We start from the raw sequence: 20,222 nt of genomic DNA on the forward strand, positions 1-20,222 counted from the left end.
TGCGTAGCGTTCTCCCACGCAGGGCATGCTGGGATGCAGGAGCGAACATTTGGGGGTTTATGTCTGTATTTCTCCTTAGTTTTGAGTCTAAAGTTAGCATCTTTATTGTAACATGTTTCCCTTTTAGTTCTCCCTTGTGTGTGATCCTTTTTGTGTGGGGGCTGCGTCCTCCCCTGTATGTGTAGTGTGTGTGTGTACATGACTGTGTCTGTGTCCTGTGTCTGTGTCCCTGCTCTCGTTCTCAGCTAATAAACCTTTTGATTTGACAACTGTCTGTGTCGCTATCAAATCGTTACATTGGTGTCAGAAGCGACTTACAAACATGGCCTCCGCTCAGCGAGAGAAGCTGGGAGCGGGAGACCTCACCTCTGGGTGGAGGCCCACGCAAGAGGATCCAGAGAGAGACCTTGTAAGGGCTGCTAAAAAGCTCGGGGCCTTCTATCGCTACCTTCTATTGCACAACTGTCTGTGTCGCTATCAAATCGTTACAATACTATAGATAATACTGTACATAAAAACTAATTTTGTATTCATTTTGATTGATTTCATACAAGTATTATTTGTAAAGCAATCCAATACAACAATTATAATGACCATGAGAATGACGATGACAATGACAGCCCCCACAAGGTCTCACTCCAACAAATCTGTGTGTAGCTGTGTGTGTACAGTAGTCTATGTGTGTAGCTGTGTGTGTAGTCTATGTGTGTAGCTGTGTGTAGCTGTGTGTGTAGCCTATGTGTGTAGCTGTGTGTGTAGCCTATGTGTGTAGCTGTGTGTGTAGTCTATGTGTGTAGCTGTTGTTATGGCCTAGGGGTAAGGCCACAACAAGAGGGAGTCGAGAGGTTGGATCTTTAAATAAAATATAGATTTATTAACCAAATAACAAACAAACAGTGTGAGGTGGGTCCAAGTCAGTCATCAGTAATGCATGGATGTTGTGTGTTTGCAATGTGTCTGAGTGCAGTGTTGCATGTCCAAAACCCAAAGTAAGAATGGCCCTGCTAAGGGCAGAGGAAGCAATACCTCTTATCAGGACTCCAGTGTACAGGTGCAGCTCATCAGCTCGTTAAGTCCTAAGCACACCTGAAAACAAGTAGTCAATATGCAGAAGGCCTAACAGGCCGTCACACTGTGTGTGTAGTCTATGTGTGTAGCTGTGTGTGTAGTCTATGTGTGTAGCTGTAGTCGGGGAGCCAAAGTCTCAAAAGCTCAAGAAAGTGGGTTGAACCTGACATCGTCTGCCAGACTTTTTATTTGTGTTTTTTTCTGTTAACTTTGACCCTAAGGACTAATAATTGGAGGGTTTGCTCTGCCGGAAATATCACAAAAAAAAGTGGCCATTTTAGTGTATGCACCCTATCTTTTTTATCAGAAAAATGTGAAAAATGTATTTTTCCCTCAACTCCTCAGTGGGTTAGGTAGGCTATCAATAAATGCATTCCAGAGGCACAGAACACATGTGCTGACACCATCCACTGAAAAAATAACTCTTAAAACACATTTCTACATGATTTTGCATCAATTTAATGCAAAACAATAGGCGTTTTCTCACTTTTTTCCATTATTTTCATCTTTACTTCATTGAAAATCAATTATTCCAACTTATGACATCAGTCAATATGCCATTGTTCCATTAAAGTTGTTATAGTTGTCATCCGAGGCAATAAAATAATGAAAGTCATTTTGCTGTATTATATTTCTTGTGTGACACATTTCCATTGGGAGAACAGGGTTATGTTGACATTTAATAAAAAGCCTAGACCATGATGTATTTCAGAATTTTGAGAGTAGCCTAAAATTCTATGGAGGTTCTGAGCCTGTTGATCGCCAACTAGTAGTGAAATCATCACAGAGCCATTGATTTTCGTTGGATTTTTATAATTTTTTTCTGTGGAATGTTATACTGTATATAGTATAATATACTGTTTGGTGAAAAGAATGGCATATTGGCTGATGTCATAACCTGGGGGAATAATTGATTGCTAACAGTTAACAGAAAAAACACAAATAAAAAGTATGGCAGACGATGTCAGGTCCAACCCACTTTTGAGACTTTTAGCTCCCCAACTACTGTGTGTGTAGTCTATGTGTGTAGTTATGTATACTGTAGCTTTGTGTGTAGTTATGTGTGTAGTCTATGTGTGTAGTTATGTATGTAGTCTATGTGTGTAGCTATGTGTGTAGCTTTGAGTGGAGCTTTGAGTGTAGCTATGTGTGTAGCTATGTGTGGAGCTTTGTGTGTAGATATGTGTGTAGTCTGTGTGTGTAGTCTATGTGTGAAGCTGTGTGTGTAGCTATGTGTGTAGTCTATGTGTGTAACTATGTATGTAGTCTATGTGTGAAGCTTTGTGTGTAGCTATGTGTGTATAGCTATGTGTGTAGTCTGTGTGTGTAGTGTATGTGTGAAGCTTTGTGTGTGGCTATGTGTGGAGTCTATGTGTGGAGCTATGTGTGGAGTCTATGTGTGGAGCTTTGTGTGTAGTTATGTGTGGCGCTAGTGTAGTCTATGTGTGGAGTCTATGTGTGGAGTCTATGTGTGGAGCTTTTTGTGATATGTGTGGCGCTAGTGTAGTCTATGTGCGTCGCTAGTGTAGTCTATGTGTGGAGCTACAGTATATAGGTGCATCAGGAGCATCAGATGTCAATGTTGTGTTGTGATTTTCACGTTTGTTTTATCAGTGCTACCAGGCCATGCAGGAGAGGGAGATGTGATGTCTGTCAGCGTGTAGCCTACTGTGTGTCCTATACATCTTTATGACTCACCGCCTTTTGTCGTACAATATTAAATTCAAGCCATTGAGCCATTAAATCAGCTCTGCTATGTTTCTGTCCTTGATGCACTGAACTGCACTGCTGGGTCATATGCCTGTGGCTAATTCGTTTTGGTGATTCTTTGAAGCAACCTTGAGTTCAAGTCTTATTGTCAATAATATCACTTCTATCAAAATTGACCGAAGGGGTTTATAAAATAAAAAAACGGGTAAGTATAAAATATTTTTCACAGAATTTAGAACACAGAGTGCGAGGCAAAAATGTTTCGGTACCACTGAAAATGTTCAATAATGTGTCATGATTTTTCTTTTCATATCTGCTGCGCTGCTATTTGTGTGCTAACGCAAAGTCTGCCACCTCTCAGAGATTCATTATTCAGTGACGCCTTTTAAAAACTTGTCACTCAAATCCAGACTGGGAAACACTGATGACTCAGATCATCACTTCACGTCAGCAGATAGGAGGTGCCATCGGTGGAGGTGGATATAGAACCCATATCTATAAATACACAGGGAACACAGGCGAATTAGCTGAGGGAGAACAGATCACAAGTTGTTTATTGTATTGAAATGTGTAAACAAAAAAGTTGGAGTTGGAGTTGTGAACTAGATATACAACCCAACAAATCAGAAAAAGTTGGGACGTTGTGTAAAATGCAAATAAAAAACAAAATGCAATAATCTGCAAATCTTGTAAACTCATATTAAGCTGCAAAAAAGACACAGACAACATATCAAATGTTGAAAATGACAAATTCCACTATTTCATGGAAAATAAATGTTCATTTTGAATTTGATACAAGCAACACGTTTCAAAAAAAGTTGGGAGGGGGGCAACAAAATGCTGGAAAAGTTGTGCAATGATAAAAAAAGGGGGAATAATTCATGTACACTGTAGGGGTATTCATCACTGTGTAAACCTGTGTGGACAAATGATGAAACAATGTAATGTTAATGCTTCTTAACATGAAATTATGAAGTATTTAGGGAGTTCATCATCTACAGTACATGATATATTCAGAGAATCCAGAGAAATATTTCATACAAGGAATAGAGCTAAAAAATATATTGGATGGCTGTGATCTTTTGGACCTCAGATGGCACTGCATTAAAACCAGACTTGTTTCTGTAAAGAAAACCATTGTATGGGCTCAGGAAAACCTTGGATAACCATTGTCTATGAGCACAGTTTGATACTCAATTCAGAAATGGTAGTGTAAACTTTACCATGCAACAGCCACAATTGTATTTAGACATGATACAGAAATACCACCGTCTTATCTGGGCCTGAGCTTGTTTAAAATGGACTGAGGTAAAGTGGGAAAAGGTCCTGTGGTTAGACCAGTCAAATTGTGCAATTATTTTTGGAAATCATGGACTCATCTGGGCTAAAGAGGAGAGGGTCTATCCAAGTATCCAAACTATCCAACTTGTTTTAGATCTCAGTTTGAATTCCAACATCTATGACGATGTGGAGGTGCATTAATGCCTACACAGCATGGGCATCTTGCACATCTGGCAAGGCACAATCAATTCTGAATGATGTATACAGGTTTTGAGCAACATATACAGTCATCCAGGCAATGTCTTTTCCAGGGAAGACCTTGAATATTTCAGTGAACATTAAACATAAACATAAAAACAATGGCAAAATGAATTCTGCACATATTTAAATAGTATTTCTCCATAGTAGAGGAAGAGTCCAGCCTGTCTGCAGTCCAGACGCTTCTCTCATCTTCTCAAAGGAATTCTAGATCTCATTTATAGTGACCATTGGGTCCTTGGTTACCTGTCTGACCAAGGCCCTTCGTCCCGGATTACTCAGTTAGGCTGAGCGGCCAGATCAGTTGGTTGTTCCAAACTTTTCCATTTGAGAATGATGGAAGATATCGTGTTCTTGGGAACTTCCAATGCTGCAGAAATTTTCTTGTACCCTTCCCCAGATCTGTGTCTTCACACAACCCTGTCTTGCAGGTCTACGGACAATTCTCTCGACCTTGTGGCTTGGTTTTCACTCTGACATACACCATCAACTGTGAGACCTTATATAAAGAGATGTGTGCCTCTCTTAATGATGTCCAGTGAATTAATTTAGGCACAGGTGGACTCCAATCAAGTTGTAGAAGCATCTCAAGGACCATTGATAGAAGTAGGATGCACCAGAGCTCAATGGCAAGTGTCATAACAAAAGGTGTGAAAACTTATGTAAATGTTTTTTTTTTTATACATTTACAAAACACTCCAAACACTTGCTTTTTTGTGGGGTGTTTGAGTATTGTGTGTAGATTGATGAGAAAAAAATAAATAATTGAATCCACTTTAAGATGAGTCTGAAACATAACAAAATGTGGGAAAAGTGAAGCGCTGTGAATACTTTTCGTATGCACTGTATGATCTACTGGGGCATTCTGATGTTGTGGTACAGGCAGGGTATTTACATGGTTTGCCCTGTAAGCTAGATGCACTGAATTCCATCTATTTGTAGTCAACACAGGAATAAAGAATGCCATAGGCGAAATGGATCCCTGCCTATTCACAAAACTACTTTCTACCATTTCTATTGCAAGGACCCAGAACATGTCATACAATCCTGCTGAAATCAAAGTGAGTGATTTCGTCCCCTTGGAATTATACGGTTCGATCTACGTTCTGAGAAGTTCTGAGATGTTGAGCTGCAAAATTTTAGGATTACATAGAGTTATACTGATAAGCAGAACAAACCTCTTTAGATATAATGTCCAAAAATGCATACAACTACAAGAATCACCTCACCTCACCTTCTTAAATTGTCACAGAATAAGAATATGTCAATATAACTCAATTTTGACAAAAATGTCAGATAGAACCTTGCAATTCTAAGGGGACGATTTGTTTCCTACTGCTGCTGGATCAGTATCCCTCACTGCAGTGACTGCACATGTCACATTACATGCTGGCTGGGAATATGAAGTACAAGGTTGTTGCTGACAATATTGGGGTGGCTCAAGCGATCTTTCTGAACGAGGAGGAGGAGGAGGGGGAGAGGGTGAAGGTGCCCAGAAATCTTTGGATGCTGTAAGAGTTGGGAACACAACTGAAGGACTCAGGCTAAAATAAGACAGCCTGTCAATAGCTGATGGTATTGGGCTAAAATAAAAGGCAGCCTGCCCTGGCGATTGGCAGGCTCTGCATACTTGCAGGGAACCTCAGGTGATTGGGTGGGGATGGTGATGAGAAATCAGGGGCAGTGGGGGTGGGATATTGGTGTAACAGCCCTGGGATAGTCCTCTCTGAAACCCTGTTTATAGGCGATTCAGTTGTCTGCTGTACTCCATTGTTATTCCACATGGTCACAATCTCCATTTGACCGCTAAGGTCCTGGGGAGTTTAATGCAGCTGGTTCACTATACAGCACTAAACTTGTTATCACATTTTCTGTGGTGACAAAGAATCAGGGCATTCGGGGTGGCGTATTGTTGTGTCAGCTTTTAGATGGTGTTCTGTGAGTAGTTTAGACACTGATGCTTCAGCCTGAGCCTTTCGAAGCACAAACCACCAGAAGTGATTTTCTACTAGCCTGGGTCCCTTTGTATTTCATGGCTGAGGTATCAGTGCAGCCATATTTTCCATGTGCGATAAACACATTTGTAAAGAAGCAATAAAAACATATCAGCACATATTGGTTATCTGTGCATGTCTTTTATGGGTCATTCCGTGTCAAATCACCCAGTGGCTGACAGGTCACCCTCTCCAAAAAAATTCACAGGTGCTTGTAGACTAAATCTATGCATAGATCTTAAATAGTATATCTGTATAACTACAGTAATCATTGCAAAACTACAGCCATTTGAAACTTCAAGTCATTTTAAGCATCGCGGAGAACAATCCTTTTTGTTCAACTTCCAACATTATTGGCTCTTTTGGTATTTCACACACATTACCGGTACTGAAACTATGTGAATAGAAGTACATTTTCCTGTTGAATTAAAAAATTCAATCGGATCAGAATCGAATCGAATTTTGCTGAAATTGGGTGATTTCACATGGAATGACCCTTATCACAATCCCATATTACTGTTGTACGTAGAGTATGGGATCATACCCTGGCATGCCCTGCCACTGGCAATGCATTTGTCTAACACAATCACTACATGCAGTTCCTCTGTGTAGTCCATGTGCAAAATGTATTACTGCTTTGTATTAACAAATATTTTCAGATGTTCTCAAATGTTCTTAGAAGTTGTTGTAGGCCATTTTAGATGTTATTGGCTAACTGTAAAGTAGCTTTAACCAAACTAGATTTCTCTATAGGGCTTTTGTTGCAGTTTGACATATGCTATCATGAAGAAGTTGGTGGCTTGCAAAGATATGCTTATAAGGTACTTATAGTTTCCCCAACACTGTCAATGCATTAATGATTTTGATGGAGAGGTGATTTAAAAATGAGGAGTCAACATTCCTGAGTGCCTGAACTATGTAGTAAGGAAACATACATGTCACTTTAATAGATGAAGTCATTCATGGCAAAATAAACAAACATGAAGGTAAAGACAGCTCTCATATCAAGGGCATCAGTGTGAACATCAGGCTCAGAGACACATCTGGATATCAAAGATTTACTATTTTCTTTCATGTCATGTCTTTATTTTCTTTCTACCAGATGGTACCAGGGGACACAAACACACAGACACAGACACAGACACAGACACAGACACAGACACACACACACACACACACACACACACACACACACACACACACACACACACACACACACACGTTATCCTTGCACAAACCTGCTGTGCGTTCTCTAAAGTTGAGCCACTCAGATGCGATGTGACTGATGATGAGACCTGGCGTCTGGAGACAAGACAGGTTTGCCTCACCGAGCATACTCAGTTTGGTTTGGTGCGTGGGAATGTTATGTTCTGACAAAACTGAATCACCTGTGTGATTGGTCATAAGATTGTGTGTGTGTGAGTGTGTGTGTGTGTGTGTGTGTTTGTGTGTCTGTCAGTGAGCGTGAGAAAGTATTTCTGTCCATCCTGTTTGTGTGGGATGATGCTTGGTTGAGTGGTCTTATGTCATTGTAAATTTTACCTATGAATGAGTGATGCATCATGTATTCATTCAAACTTTGTAGTTTGCTCATTCATTCAATAATGCATTCATTCATTCATTCATTCATTCATTCATTCATTCATTCATTCATTCATGCATGCATTGTGATGTGTGACAATGTGGGAACATTGAATATTATTGACATTAGTTGTCTTGTTACAGTAGTTCACTGGCAAGGTGACAAGTGTTTACCGGCAAGGTGACAAATGTTTGAACCAGTAGTGCCCACATGACAAGAACACACAGTAGGCTGTTAACTGTCACTGACTGCCAGGTGCAGCTCCCCCATCACCTCCAGCTTCCTTGAACACTCCTTGAATGACTGCAGTGCCAAGTCATCTGAGAAATAAATGAGATACCCCTGGAGTGCATCAACCCCAGGAGGCTTTTATTTTGACAGGCTTTGCTGGTCATCCTGACTTCCTGCCCTGCCTCCCTGACTGTATCTAAAGAGTACAGACTGCAGAGATGCCTACTCATAATCGCTCTACTCCAGACAGGCTGGCCAAGTAGGATGCTGCTGTAATGAACTGGGCTTTCCAGCAGTGCTGTCTGCACAACAATACACACAGGTGGGGGTCTCTCTCTCTCTCTCTCTCTCTCTCCACTCCCCCTCTCCCTCTTCCTGTTTCCTGTCCCAAAATAATGGTGTTAAACTTGGACCTGTCAGAGAGCTGGGGTGCTGAAGAGTAGGAGGACTGTGAAGAGAGATTTCACCAAAGATGAAAAAAAAAAACTATTATCCTCTAAGGAATGCCTATCCTACTGCCACTAGCAACCCATCAGAAATATGCGTATTGTTAGTGAAGTATTATAAAAGTCAAGTCACCCAAGCACTTTGTTGGTACTGTAAGTAGAACGGTCCAAAGAGAGCTGCAGTATTTTCCAGGGCAGTCACTGTACATACACACACAGTGTGGAGTCATGCACTTGCTTTCTGAAGGAAACAAAAGGACTCAAAGTTGGTTGGCAAGTGCTCTTTGCTGGCTGTGCATGTGCAGTAAAGTCAGCTAAGTCTACCCAGAATCAACCATGTTTAACAGCATAGCTTGTCTAAGTTCAGGAATGCTATGTGCTATGTAATGTTTTAGGATCTTCACATTAGCCTTTGGTACCTGGGCCAATGTTTGGAGTGTGGAAGTGATGTGTACCGGTTCCTGGCAGAATTTGACAGTTAACTATTGTATAAGTTGATTCTTAAAGAACAGACTTTAAGACATGGCTATGGCCGACAACAGACGCAATTAAACTATACATTCAGCAGTAAGCACTTCCTTGCATGAATCTTAATAGCTTGGAACGCTATGTGTACAATATGCTGGAGGTTTTTGTTCTAAAGTAAGAAAAAGAGTGCAGTATCTTTGTGATCTGTAGAGAAGGAAAACTTACTGGGATATTGTTATGACCCTAAGGAAGTTTTGATTATTTACTTATAAGACACATCTCCACTGTAGCAGGACTGAATCCCAGCTGGTGTTTAAAGCTCATCCATCCTGTCATGACGGCGAGTTCAGAGATGATGCTAGCGATGAGTAATGCGGTTTGCCCGGTGATTAAAACATCTGCTGTGGCTGTGGACGACACAAAGAGTGGGCGGTGAGTGCTATTGCAATCTCCGCTGTTGTACGTAGGAGGTGGTACTCAACGACTCTGAACTAGCGTTCATGGGCTTCGGAAAAACCTTTTTCCCAGTGAAAACATCATCATTCCGCATCATTCACGTCACGTAATGTGTGAGTCAGAGGTCGGAAACTGGGGCTAGATTTTGCTAACAGAGTTGCCCAGTTAGGGGCTCGTCATCACTTTTATCATCACGTTGTAGTTCGTTTGCAGTCCATGTGGCCTTTCATGTCCAACAGTTTTAATGTGAACTTGGGAATTTGCCGTTTTTGTCACTTGAAAGCTGCATATCTTTCTCTCACAAACGTCTTACACTATATTTTAAGCAAATACAGTTGTTTATTTAGGATTGAGTGTATGTTTTAACCTTTGTTGTGGCATCCGTGTTTGTCACACATTCCGACGGCAAAGCACATGAACACTTGCTGTGGGAAAAAGTAGCCATGGGGGCGGTCCTTGTCATTCCGAAGTGCCATGAATGCACCATGAGAGCAGACATAGATGGATAGGTGATAGGGTCAAGCTGTGAGACAAGAGTGTCATGCTAATTGAACCATCAGTGAACCAATCAGAGAACTCTCTGTGAGTACCACTCACAGATCGAAAAATACCTTAAACCGTAGTTCTGATTGATTGAAGTGTTTGATGAAATGCCATGTGTATTGCCTATTCTAAGTGACTGACTCATAAGTCATTGGCCCGCCTAAATGACAGCTTGAATTTGATCACTGTGCTTCTTTCTGTGTAAGGTGTAATTACAGAACCTGGAGGTGAATTCTTTCACACAAACTTACGTCACAGACCACTTGGATTTTTGATTGATTTGACCCTCAGTTAACTTCGAAACAGGCACTTACTTTGGATAGACAATACATCATAGGAGTGATTAACGTCAAAAAATCTAGACCTCCGGTAAGTTTAGTGTTCTAAAGATGTCAAATAGCCTGTTAGTTACCAAATTGATAGCCAAGGAGCCAGAAGTGAACACACATAGATAGCTATCAAACTGTGCTTTCATTATACAACTAAACACTAAACATAACCCTTGAGACAGCTCCGTACTATGTGATCTCAATGGCGATGCAGAGTTTGCTTGCACCTCCAACAGCATGGCGTACCTGTTTACCTCCCAAAAACGCCAACGCCCTCAAACGCCCACAAATGCCCGTATGTTTGTGTGAAAGAATGTGTAACAGAAGGTCTTCAAGTGCCTTAAAGGTAGCATCAGCAATTTTAAGTGATCTCTAACCCGTTTGTCACTTTCAGCAAATATCTCCTCACGATCTGCTAGCTCTCCATTCTGTGAGTAGGCTGCTAAGAAAAAAAAGTCTTAGTACACAGCCCTGGATCCATGAACTAGAAATAGATAAATTGGAGCAAGCCTGTCCCCCAAACAAAACACAACTGTTCCAGCCAGCCAGTCACCCAAAGAGGAACTGTAGTTTGGGGAAATGGAAGGGAAGTTTGGGGAGGTGATTGGTGAGTTAGCTCTCTGGTGTTTTGTTGGTGTTTGTCAATGGACATGACATCATCCAGCAACGCTGACGGTACCTTTAAGTCCTTTCAACAGTGACACAGGCTGTTTCTCATACTGCATACTTGCACACTTCAAATGCTTAGTTTAAGTATATAGTGCAGATTATTCGAAAAGTGGACACAACCCAAGTAAGCGCTCAGTGCACATCAGCAGTAGACGGAAGTACTGTATGCAGTTTGAGACATAGCCTTAATCTTTGGTCCTTCTGGGAAAGACAGGCTCCAGGAAGTAGCCTAGCCTACTGTTGAATTTACAGTAACAGAGTTTATCTAATTGCTTGCTGTGACTTTTGGGAGAACTCTAGTGACCAAATAGCCTAAAGAGAATGTGAAAAAGAGAAACCTGTGCCAAGCTGAAGAGGTCTTACCTCGAGGGAGTTGAATCAGGCTAGCCACTCAGTGCTCTGTTACAACAGAGAAATAGCATCAGCCTGCTGGCTGCTACTGGGACCAATGGCTTTTTGTGATACAGTCAGGCTTCTCTAGGTGTTCTGTATCCTCTGAAGATGAGTCAACATTTTTCAACATGTGTGGGTCTTGTGATACACTTGTCTTGTCTGCAGTAAGGCACAGTTACCAGCAGAGGGCAATCTATGCACAAACACTGCCTGGATCTCTTGCATGACTCTGCTGTTTGGTACAGGGATTTCTTTTCTAGATCAAAGGACTAGCAACAAGCCAAATTATAACCTATTTGGTTTCTGAAATGGAATTGTCTTGGAAGAAACTGGCATACATGTCACACATTTCTGGGTGTCCAAATTTTTTGAGGACCTCTCTTGGACTCTCAACACCTCTACCCTGATCAAGAAGGCTCACTAGGGTGTCTTCTTCCTGAGGAGACTTAAAAAGATCCACCTGTCTCCTCAGATTCTGGTGAACTTTGAGGGCATCCTCACCAACTGTGTTACAGTATTGTATTTGAGTTGCAGTTGTAGTTGAATCTTTAAAAAGTTTAATCTAAAAACAAAAACATTTGATAGAGAGCAAGCTGTTCTGAGATGATTTGGTGAATATTATGGGCGAGAGTATGCATGGCTGGCTGAGTGACAACTTTAGCTGTAATATGTGTCTAATGCGTCCTCCTCCCTTCATATGAACATACAGACTACAGTGCATACAGAAAAGTATTCATAGCGCACATAGCACTTTTTCCTCATTTTGTTATATTTCAGACTCATCTTAAAATGGATTCAACTGTTTTTTTTTTCATCAATCTATACACAATACTCCAACACCCCACAAAAAAAAAAAAAACTAGTGTTTGGAGTGTTTTGTAAATGTATATAAAAATGTATTATGACACTTGCCAATGAGCTCTGGTGCATCCTACAAATGAAAAGGTAGTCTTCATTTCAGGTAATGTACACTCACTCATTTTGCAGAATGTTTTATCCAAAGTGACTCATGGGAGGATACGGTTCTGTAAGCGCTCTGCAAACAACCTCCCTGTATTAATATGTCTCTCAAGCAAACACTGAATGGATGTCACAGTTATTAGTCTCAATAATGTATTGACTGATGTTTCACAGACAGCAAAATTTTAGTAGGGATCCTGCTCCACTGTATGATTCATCATATAATCCACAAGTTCACTTCAGACTGACCATTGACCATATAATAATTTGAGTAACAATAATACTCTTTACTCCCCATGTAAGTGGGCTACATGCTATTCACTAATCCGAGCCTTAATCCTAAATGCATTGTGAAATAACACTGAAGTTATATAAGAATTACAGGAAACCCACCACGTTAGTACACAGTACCTATGGGCACTTTATATAAAGCAGGGCCTAATCTACAAGCACACAATCTGACATACTGCACTTAAACGTCACATCTTGCACTAGTCTTGAATTATTTAACAATTATTAAGTTATTGCATTCATGCAGCATTGCAATCATACATTTTATTTTATCTTTGATTCATCTTAATTAGTAGTTGGTGCTCCCTCAGGATATCTTTGTACAGGAAGAGTTGGGTAAACAAGCAAAATTTACAACATGTTTAATGTTTTATCTGTATGTACAGTATGTGATGCATAAAACCCCTTGAACCTTTGATCCTGTGTTAGCCAAAGCTCTGTTATAAGGAAGAAGCAAAAGAGCGAGGATTTTCAATCATTTTTTATTCTTTTTTTCATTGCACAGTAATCTCTATCTACAGAAGTTCTAGACCATAAGAGGCAGCAGATACTCAGAAACATCCATGTGAAATTTTGCATAAAACTGTACAAGAAAAAATTGGCTACAATGAGAAAATACTTCAACCGACTGACAACCGTTCGAACCAGTATGGGAAAAAAAGCATGGGGCTACGCGAGACAGACTCCCTTGTGAAGAGACCTGTGTATTACACCAGGAAAACAAAAATTCTCAACACATTTATTAAAAAAAAGAAGATCCAAACTCTTTTGTCAGTCATATGATAACCAAGCACAGATTCCCCCAACTGAACAACCTTCCAGATCTTTCCATGGGGGTCTCTGTGTGGCAGGTATATGCCTAACGTACGATACTCGAGCGATGACATGACACACAACCTCTTTGTGAGAACAAAAAAACAGACATGAAATGTGGATGATAGTCCAGGATATGGTCCATGCCATGCTTGCCAACTAGGACTTGTTAGATGGAGAGAGTGTTTATGTGTCTGTTAGATGGAGAGAGCTTTAATGTATCTGTAAGGAAACCTGGAGGGCTAAGAGCTTGTTGGGAGTCAATCTATAGTCTCTCTGAGCCAAATATATATCACAATGCACATGATATATCACAATATACGCTTGTAGACGAGCTGTAGGGATTTGGTCTAAATCTGTGTGGAATTAATCAGTGTAAACAGCACTGGCACAGACTGAAATGGACAGCAGAGACAGTGATAAGCTTCTGTCAAGCTGTTAAGATGCAATATCGCCTTGTTTCTGCAAACTTTCTGCAAATTTCATAACGCAGTTTTAGTGAGAAGTCCCCAGTCTGGTTACTCTCCCTATGATGCTCTGTGTTTCATTTTAAGCTGTTCCTTCTGACCCTGTGATCACAGCTCAGCATCTTTCATAAGCTCTGTGACACCACAAGCTTCACATCATTAACTGTGACCCCCCCCACATACTGACATGACACAATGAGCATCTATCTGTCTATGAGAGCAAGATGAAACCTCTTTTGAAAAGAGAAAGCGCAATTCCACACAATCAAGTTCCAATTGTCCCTGAAGTTTAACAGCACCACAGCCAAGCTCTCACGTTCTCTCTCTCTCTCTCACTCACAGTTCAAGTCTATGGGTCCCATGACTATACAGAGAGCCTTCTGTTGCCCACAGCATGAACGTCCAGTCAGCAATCCTCATCACCACATCAAGAGAGCACCTTTACTTTTGCTCTCTTTTCTACGCTGCGCTGTCCATGCAGCTTTCAGATATGGCTCTTGTTCTCTTGTTTACCCCATAATACTTGACATGTACAGTATTTATATATATTATATATGAAACAGTCTTTCAGTATACAGTATTGCAGTTGAAGTACACACATCCAGTCACTCATCACTCATCAACTCTGTGTGAATTGGGTTCGAGACAACTACATCCAACCCAGTGCCATTGCTTGTCTTTCACATATAATTACGGGCACTGCAAAGACACAGCTTTATTTTTAATATAAAGTCATATCTGGGAAGAGACAGCAGACAGAGCTCTATGCCTTTACAGTAATACTGGACCTCAATGGGGCAGTTGGCTACCACTAGCCAAGGCAGACCTCATATAGTAATACTGGATATCTATGGGCAGTACCACTGGCCAGGGCAGACCTCATCTCTAGTAACACTTGGCAACCTTTGCTCAGTAGACCCCACAGGGCGTTTTTCGACCAACAGAGAACTGGTTCTGTTCAGAGTTCTTTGAACCACGATGCTATCTAGTGAACCAGCCCACATTTCCACCAACAGAAAACCAAGGATGTGTCATCAACAGAGGGTGTTATGTGCATAACTGAACTGTAGAATGGACACGCCCACTCTATTTTATGGTTCCAGCTCCAAACCAACTTTTCAGATTCTGAACCAATTCATTTTTGGGAAAAATGCTACAAACAATTCAACATCTGGTGGATGGACCAGAACGGAGCCAGTTCCCTGCTGGTGGAAAAAGCCGAACAGTGGAACGGATCCCCACTCTGGGATAGCACAGGTTCCAATCTGCTTAAGAGCCAGACACTATTGCGTTGGGGTGTGGGGGGGAACAGTGGTTAGCATTGCTTCTTGCCCACTGGCCAAGTAGTTAACTCGGGTTTGATTCCCGACCGCTGCTTTGTAAGCATTTTGGATAAAATCATCTGTTAAATATTTGACCTTTACACCATCTGAAATCACACTGATGGAGAACACTTAGCCCTAACCACAAAGCACCTAAAGGCCTGAACCACACAGTACCGCATGGGCTGAACCAAACGAAATCTAAAGGCCCACACCACACAGTACCTCATAGAGAGAAACTAGCCAAATGGCTTATCGATTTGTTTCCTTTGAAGTTGGCAAGCTCAAGGCAAGTTGGCAAGTTCAAGTTCCGTGACATCTGACATTGGGCAAACATGAAAGATGAAGGTTCAGTTGCCCCGTTTCTGACAAGGTGACACGGCAACACTGATTCTTATTTTCGTTTCAACATTTCCACACAGATCTGACACCGTACGCCTGCAGAATGGAAGTACAAGACCACAAGTTCACCTGACAATCCTACTTAGGAGGTTGGAGCGGCTATCGAGCGTAGCCTACAGCAGTCAGACTGTCAACGTTTGTTTTGACCAAATACAATGATGCAAGGAAATGCCCTGGACTCCTGTCAGAGAGCAGAACAGACTGGAGAACAGAGCCGGCTCAAAACTGGCCCTAATCCGGCACCAATCTCGGACGAGTCACGTGACCAATGGCCAACACGAAAGCTGAGATGAGTCTGGAAAACAGATCCAGTCTTGACTCTGCCCAGGTCATATAACTGGGTGGGAAGCTGTTCTCAAGTCAGTTCCTGTTTGCTGAATGGGAGAAGACAGTCACATAACCAGTAGCAAAACATGGCGGCTCCTGTTTACATCACGTTTAACATGTTCAACAGACAACAGGAAAACTAAATCTTTGGCGTCTGATAAAATTATGGCAACTGATTTTTGGAGTCACTCGGACTTCCGCAAAGGGAGGGTGGGTTCGTCTGGATTGTCGTATTTTCTTTTTTTTCCGTATTTACAGGACAATGTGAAAGATATGGCCACAGTTATGCACCAGATAACCAAGGATGGCATCTGTACAAAACATTGAACAGAACAAGAATGATGTTGGTTTTTAACTCACTCTCACTCATACATATTCTCTCTCGCTCAACTGCATACACATTCACACATTCCCTCTCTCTCACAAACACAAATATGGCTGAACTCTCTGGCATTGTATTCACACAGAAAACAATGGGATCATTTTGGATGTGCCGTTTATGCATCATATAATATGGCCAAGATGCACCCTAAATATGGTCTCTCTCGCACTCCCTCTCTATCTCTCTCTCACACACTCACACACACACACATACACACTGCATTTCTGTGTGGTAAAGGGAGGTTGTTGTATGAATGTGTGTGTGTGTGTGAGGGCGAGAAAAGGTGACCAAGATACACAGTATGATGTTCTTCCTGTCTGGTCCCTGGGGGAAGTGAGTGTAGTTTATTGTGCACTCCCACAAGTGAGCTTCCTTGGGGCCTCCACACTACACTTCCCATGGTTCCACACTCTTTTCCCTTTGGCAGGGAGCATCATGGGCAAGAGAGACAGAGAGAGAGAGAGAGACAGAGAGTAGTGGAGAGAAAGAGAGGAAAGGAGGAATGGAAGGAGAGATAGAGAGAGAGCAGCATACACCCTTGATCAAAGTTCAGTCCTAAAGTTCTTCCTCAAGAATTGAAATTGACCCACACATGCATCTACTGAATGACACACACACACACACACACACATACACACACAGACCCATCATTACTCCTATCCTTATATTAAGTGCTTTAGCTTCCCAAAGGCAGTTCAACATCTACAAACACTCTAATTGACCAAAGAATCACACAAACAGATACACATACAAATCTCTCTTATGAAATCCCAGGTCATACAATACTGTTTTCTACAACAGTTCTCTCTTTTTCAATCTCAGCTCCCCCATCTTCTTTCACACACACACACATACGCACACAGCCCTTAAAAAAAGAGCACTAAGCAGGACGACGCATTACAAAAATACATTTGCAACACGAAGTTATGACTAACAGCAAATAATAAATAATATAAATACATAAATAACAGAGTGGTTCACTTCCGTAACACTTACAGCAGACGTGACACATTCACAGACATTTCAGGGAGATGACCCATTGACCAACAACGTAAGAACACACTACGTGAAGGAAACAAAAAAGAACACAAAATCCAAAACTGAACAGAACAGTTTGCCTAAAAGACAATGATGGAGGAATCCTGACAGCCACAGGTGAAGAGGAAAAAAAAAGATCCAATTGTTCTTTGGGAGTGACATCACATCCTCTACTTTGTCGTGTCACTCCCCGCACCGCCACTTCCTGTAATATCACTTCCGTTTGCATCACTTCCTGTGATGTCACGTTGCGTGACAACATGGCACTTCCTATTGCTCGAACCAATGCTGTGAGCTCTCGGTAGGGAGGGAGGGGGTAAAGTTTCTTGTGTATACAGTGTTGATCCTTTATATAGGTTGATATAGAGATTATGTATATACTTATTTTTCCAACTTTTTACATATTTTTTTTATTGTGTGTAGACGTGTCTTTTTTACGTATTTGTTTTTTTTTTTTCATTGTTTTTGTTTATCTGCTCTGTGGACGTCTCAGTGCCGTTGGGACCCCCAAAGCCGTCATGGAAGAGGGACGTAAACAAACAAACAAAAAAAACAAATAAACAAACTAAAAACAAACTCACAAATTTCCAAGAAAACAAAACAACACCACAGCGATGGCTTCTACCCTTCCTCTCCACTCCTCAGTCCATCCTGAGGCGAGTTCGTCATTGTGCTCGGCGAGGGAACAAGGGACCGGACGCGCCTGGACAGAGGAGACGGAGGAAGACGGGGCTGAGGGACGGGGGGAGGGCAACAGGGCATCCCTGCAGCACCAGGCCTCAGAACTGGTACCACTTCTTATCTTTACATTTCAGCATCATCTGAGAGGACACAGAGAGAACAGCGAGGAGGGAGAGAACATAGAGTGGAAAACATTATGGATGATAATGTATGGCCATGTAAACTACTATCTGTGATAATGTATGATAATATAAATAATTATCTATGATGATCAGGTAAATTATTGTATGATCAGGTAAATAATCATGTATGATAACATCTGATCAAGTATGATAATGTTTGATCATGTTTGATCATGTAAATAATTATGTATGATAACATATGATGATGAATGATAATGCTTGCTCATGTTAATGATTATGTATGTGACGGCCTGTTGGCCTGGACTGCTTCCTTGTGTCTTGTCTGTTCTGTGTTGCAGTGGGCGTGGCTACAGCTTGTCAGATTAGGGACACCTGGGCTCAGGTGTTCTACGTCTTCATAAACCTGCCGTTCCCCTTGTTCCAGAGGGGAAGCCTTTCTCTCCCATGCATTAATTGTTTTGTTCATGCAACCTTGTTTTGTTCATGCAACACGCAACAGCATACATTCCATTCATCAGGACACGCACCTCACTCTACTGACCTTACTGATTTCCACACTTCATAGTTGTATTGTGTTACGTTAGTTTGCTGTACTGGTGTTTTCATTTACTATAATACATTTAATTTTTATTTCATTTTTGTGGTTTAAAACTGCGTCCTTCTATTTTTGTCATGGCTTTAAAGCCAGGTCATGACATGTATGATAACATACTGTATGATCATGAATGATAATGTTTGATCATGTAAATGATTATATATGGCCTCTGGGGTAGAATTATGATATCAAGCCAAACAAGTTAATTTAGCCTAGTTTATTCAGCTTTATCAGACATGTTCTTACATGCAGACTGAAAAAAAGTTTTAATTTTACATATTATTTACTTCCTGCAGTCTTCCTCAGAGATTTCACATGTTGTTGTTGTTGTTGTTGTTGTTGTATCACAACAATAGGCTTGTTCGAGATGAACTGCGTCTGACTTTGGCTGACTTTCTACGTCAACATGAACTTCAGAGGCTAGACGGGAGGAGCTACAACAGACGACAGCTCATCCCGGACAGACCGGCTACAGTCTGCCTGACGTGACTCGCGGGAGATATCACGGAAGTTTGTTTGCAATAAATACAGCAAACTTTCATTCTTACTCTGATTAAAATGAGCATGATGACTGACAAAATAAATTGCTATGATGTAGTTTAAATAAACCACTGTTGTCATACAGTTACGTAATAGGCCTGCATTGTAGCACATAAATTAAATATCAAGTGTTTTCTGTATATGTGTGTCTATGTATTTAACCAACAGCATAAAATAACAGAATATCCTAACGTTTTCAGTAGGCTTGCCTACCATTGTTGCAGAAATCACATATAAGAAGGTATCCCTTCGATTTCTGTTCATTTTCACATATTCCAACATAAGGAAGCAGCATGAGAAACCTGTCAAAATCGTCATGAGGAGATTCCTCCTAAACGGCCCAATCACGTCTTTGAACTGACGTCATGAGGGCGGGTTTCAGATCGTGCAGTCCATGGAAAGGCAACTGCAAGATCTGGCTGCAGGCTAACCTAGCGTTCATGGGCTTCGAAAAAACGTTTTCCCGGTGAAAACATCATCATTCCGCGTCATTCACGTCACGTAATGTGTGAGTCAGAGGTCGGAAACTGGGGCTAGATTTTGCTAACAGAGTTTCCCAGTTAGGGGCTCGTCATCACTTTTGTCGTCACGTTGTAGTTCGTTTGTAGTCCATGTGGCCTTTCATGTCCAACAGTTTTAATGTGAACTTGTGAATTTGCCTTTTTTTTCACTTGAAGGCTGCATATCTTTCTTTCACAAGCATCTTACACTATATTTTAAGCAAATACAGTTGTTTATTTAGGATTAGTGAGTGTATGTTTTAACCTTTGTTGTGGCATCCGTGTTTGTCACACATTCCGACGGCAAAGCACATGAACACTTGCTGTCGGTAA

General features: G+C 41.2%; 1 protein-coding gene across 1 annotated transcript in view; it reads right to left on the bottom strand.

The window, feature by feature from the left end:
- Nucleotides 1-13,147: 13,147 nt before the first annotated feature.
- stxbp5a (syntaxin binding protein 5a (tomosyn)) overlaps nt 13,148-20,222 on the bottom strand; it is a 105,547-nt gene continuing 98,472 nt past the window's right edge. Inside the window, exon 27 of the mRNA XM_042096246.1 lies at nt 13,148-18,251. Coding sequence (XP_041952180.1) covers nt 18,210-18,251 — 42 coding nt within the window. The 3' untranslated portion in view covers nt 13,148-18,209. The remainder of the gene's footprint in view (nt 18,252-20,222) is intronic.

Source organism: Alosa sapidissima, chromosome 6, assembly GCF_018492685.1.
Source record: "Alosa sapidissima isolate fAloSap1 chromosome 6, fAloSap1.pri, whole genome shotgun sequence".
NCBI lineage: Eukaryota > Metazoa > Chordata > Actinopteri > Clupeiformes > Clupeidae > Alosa > Alosa sapidissima.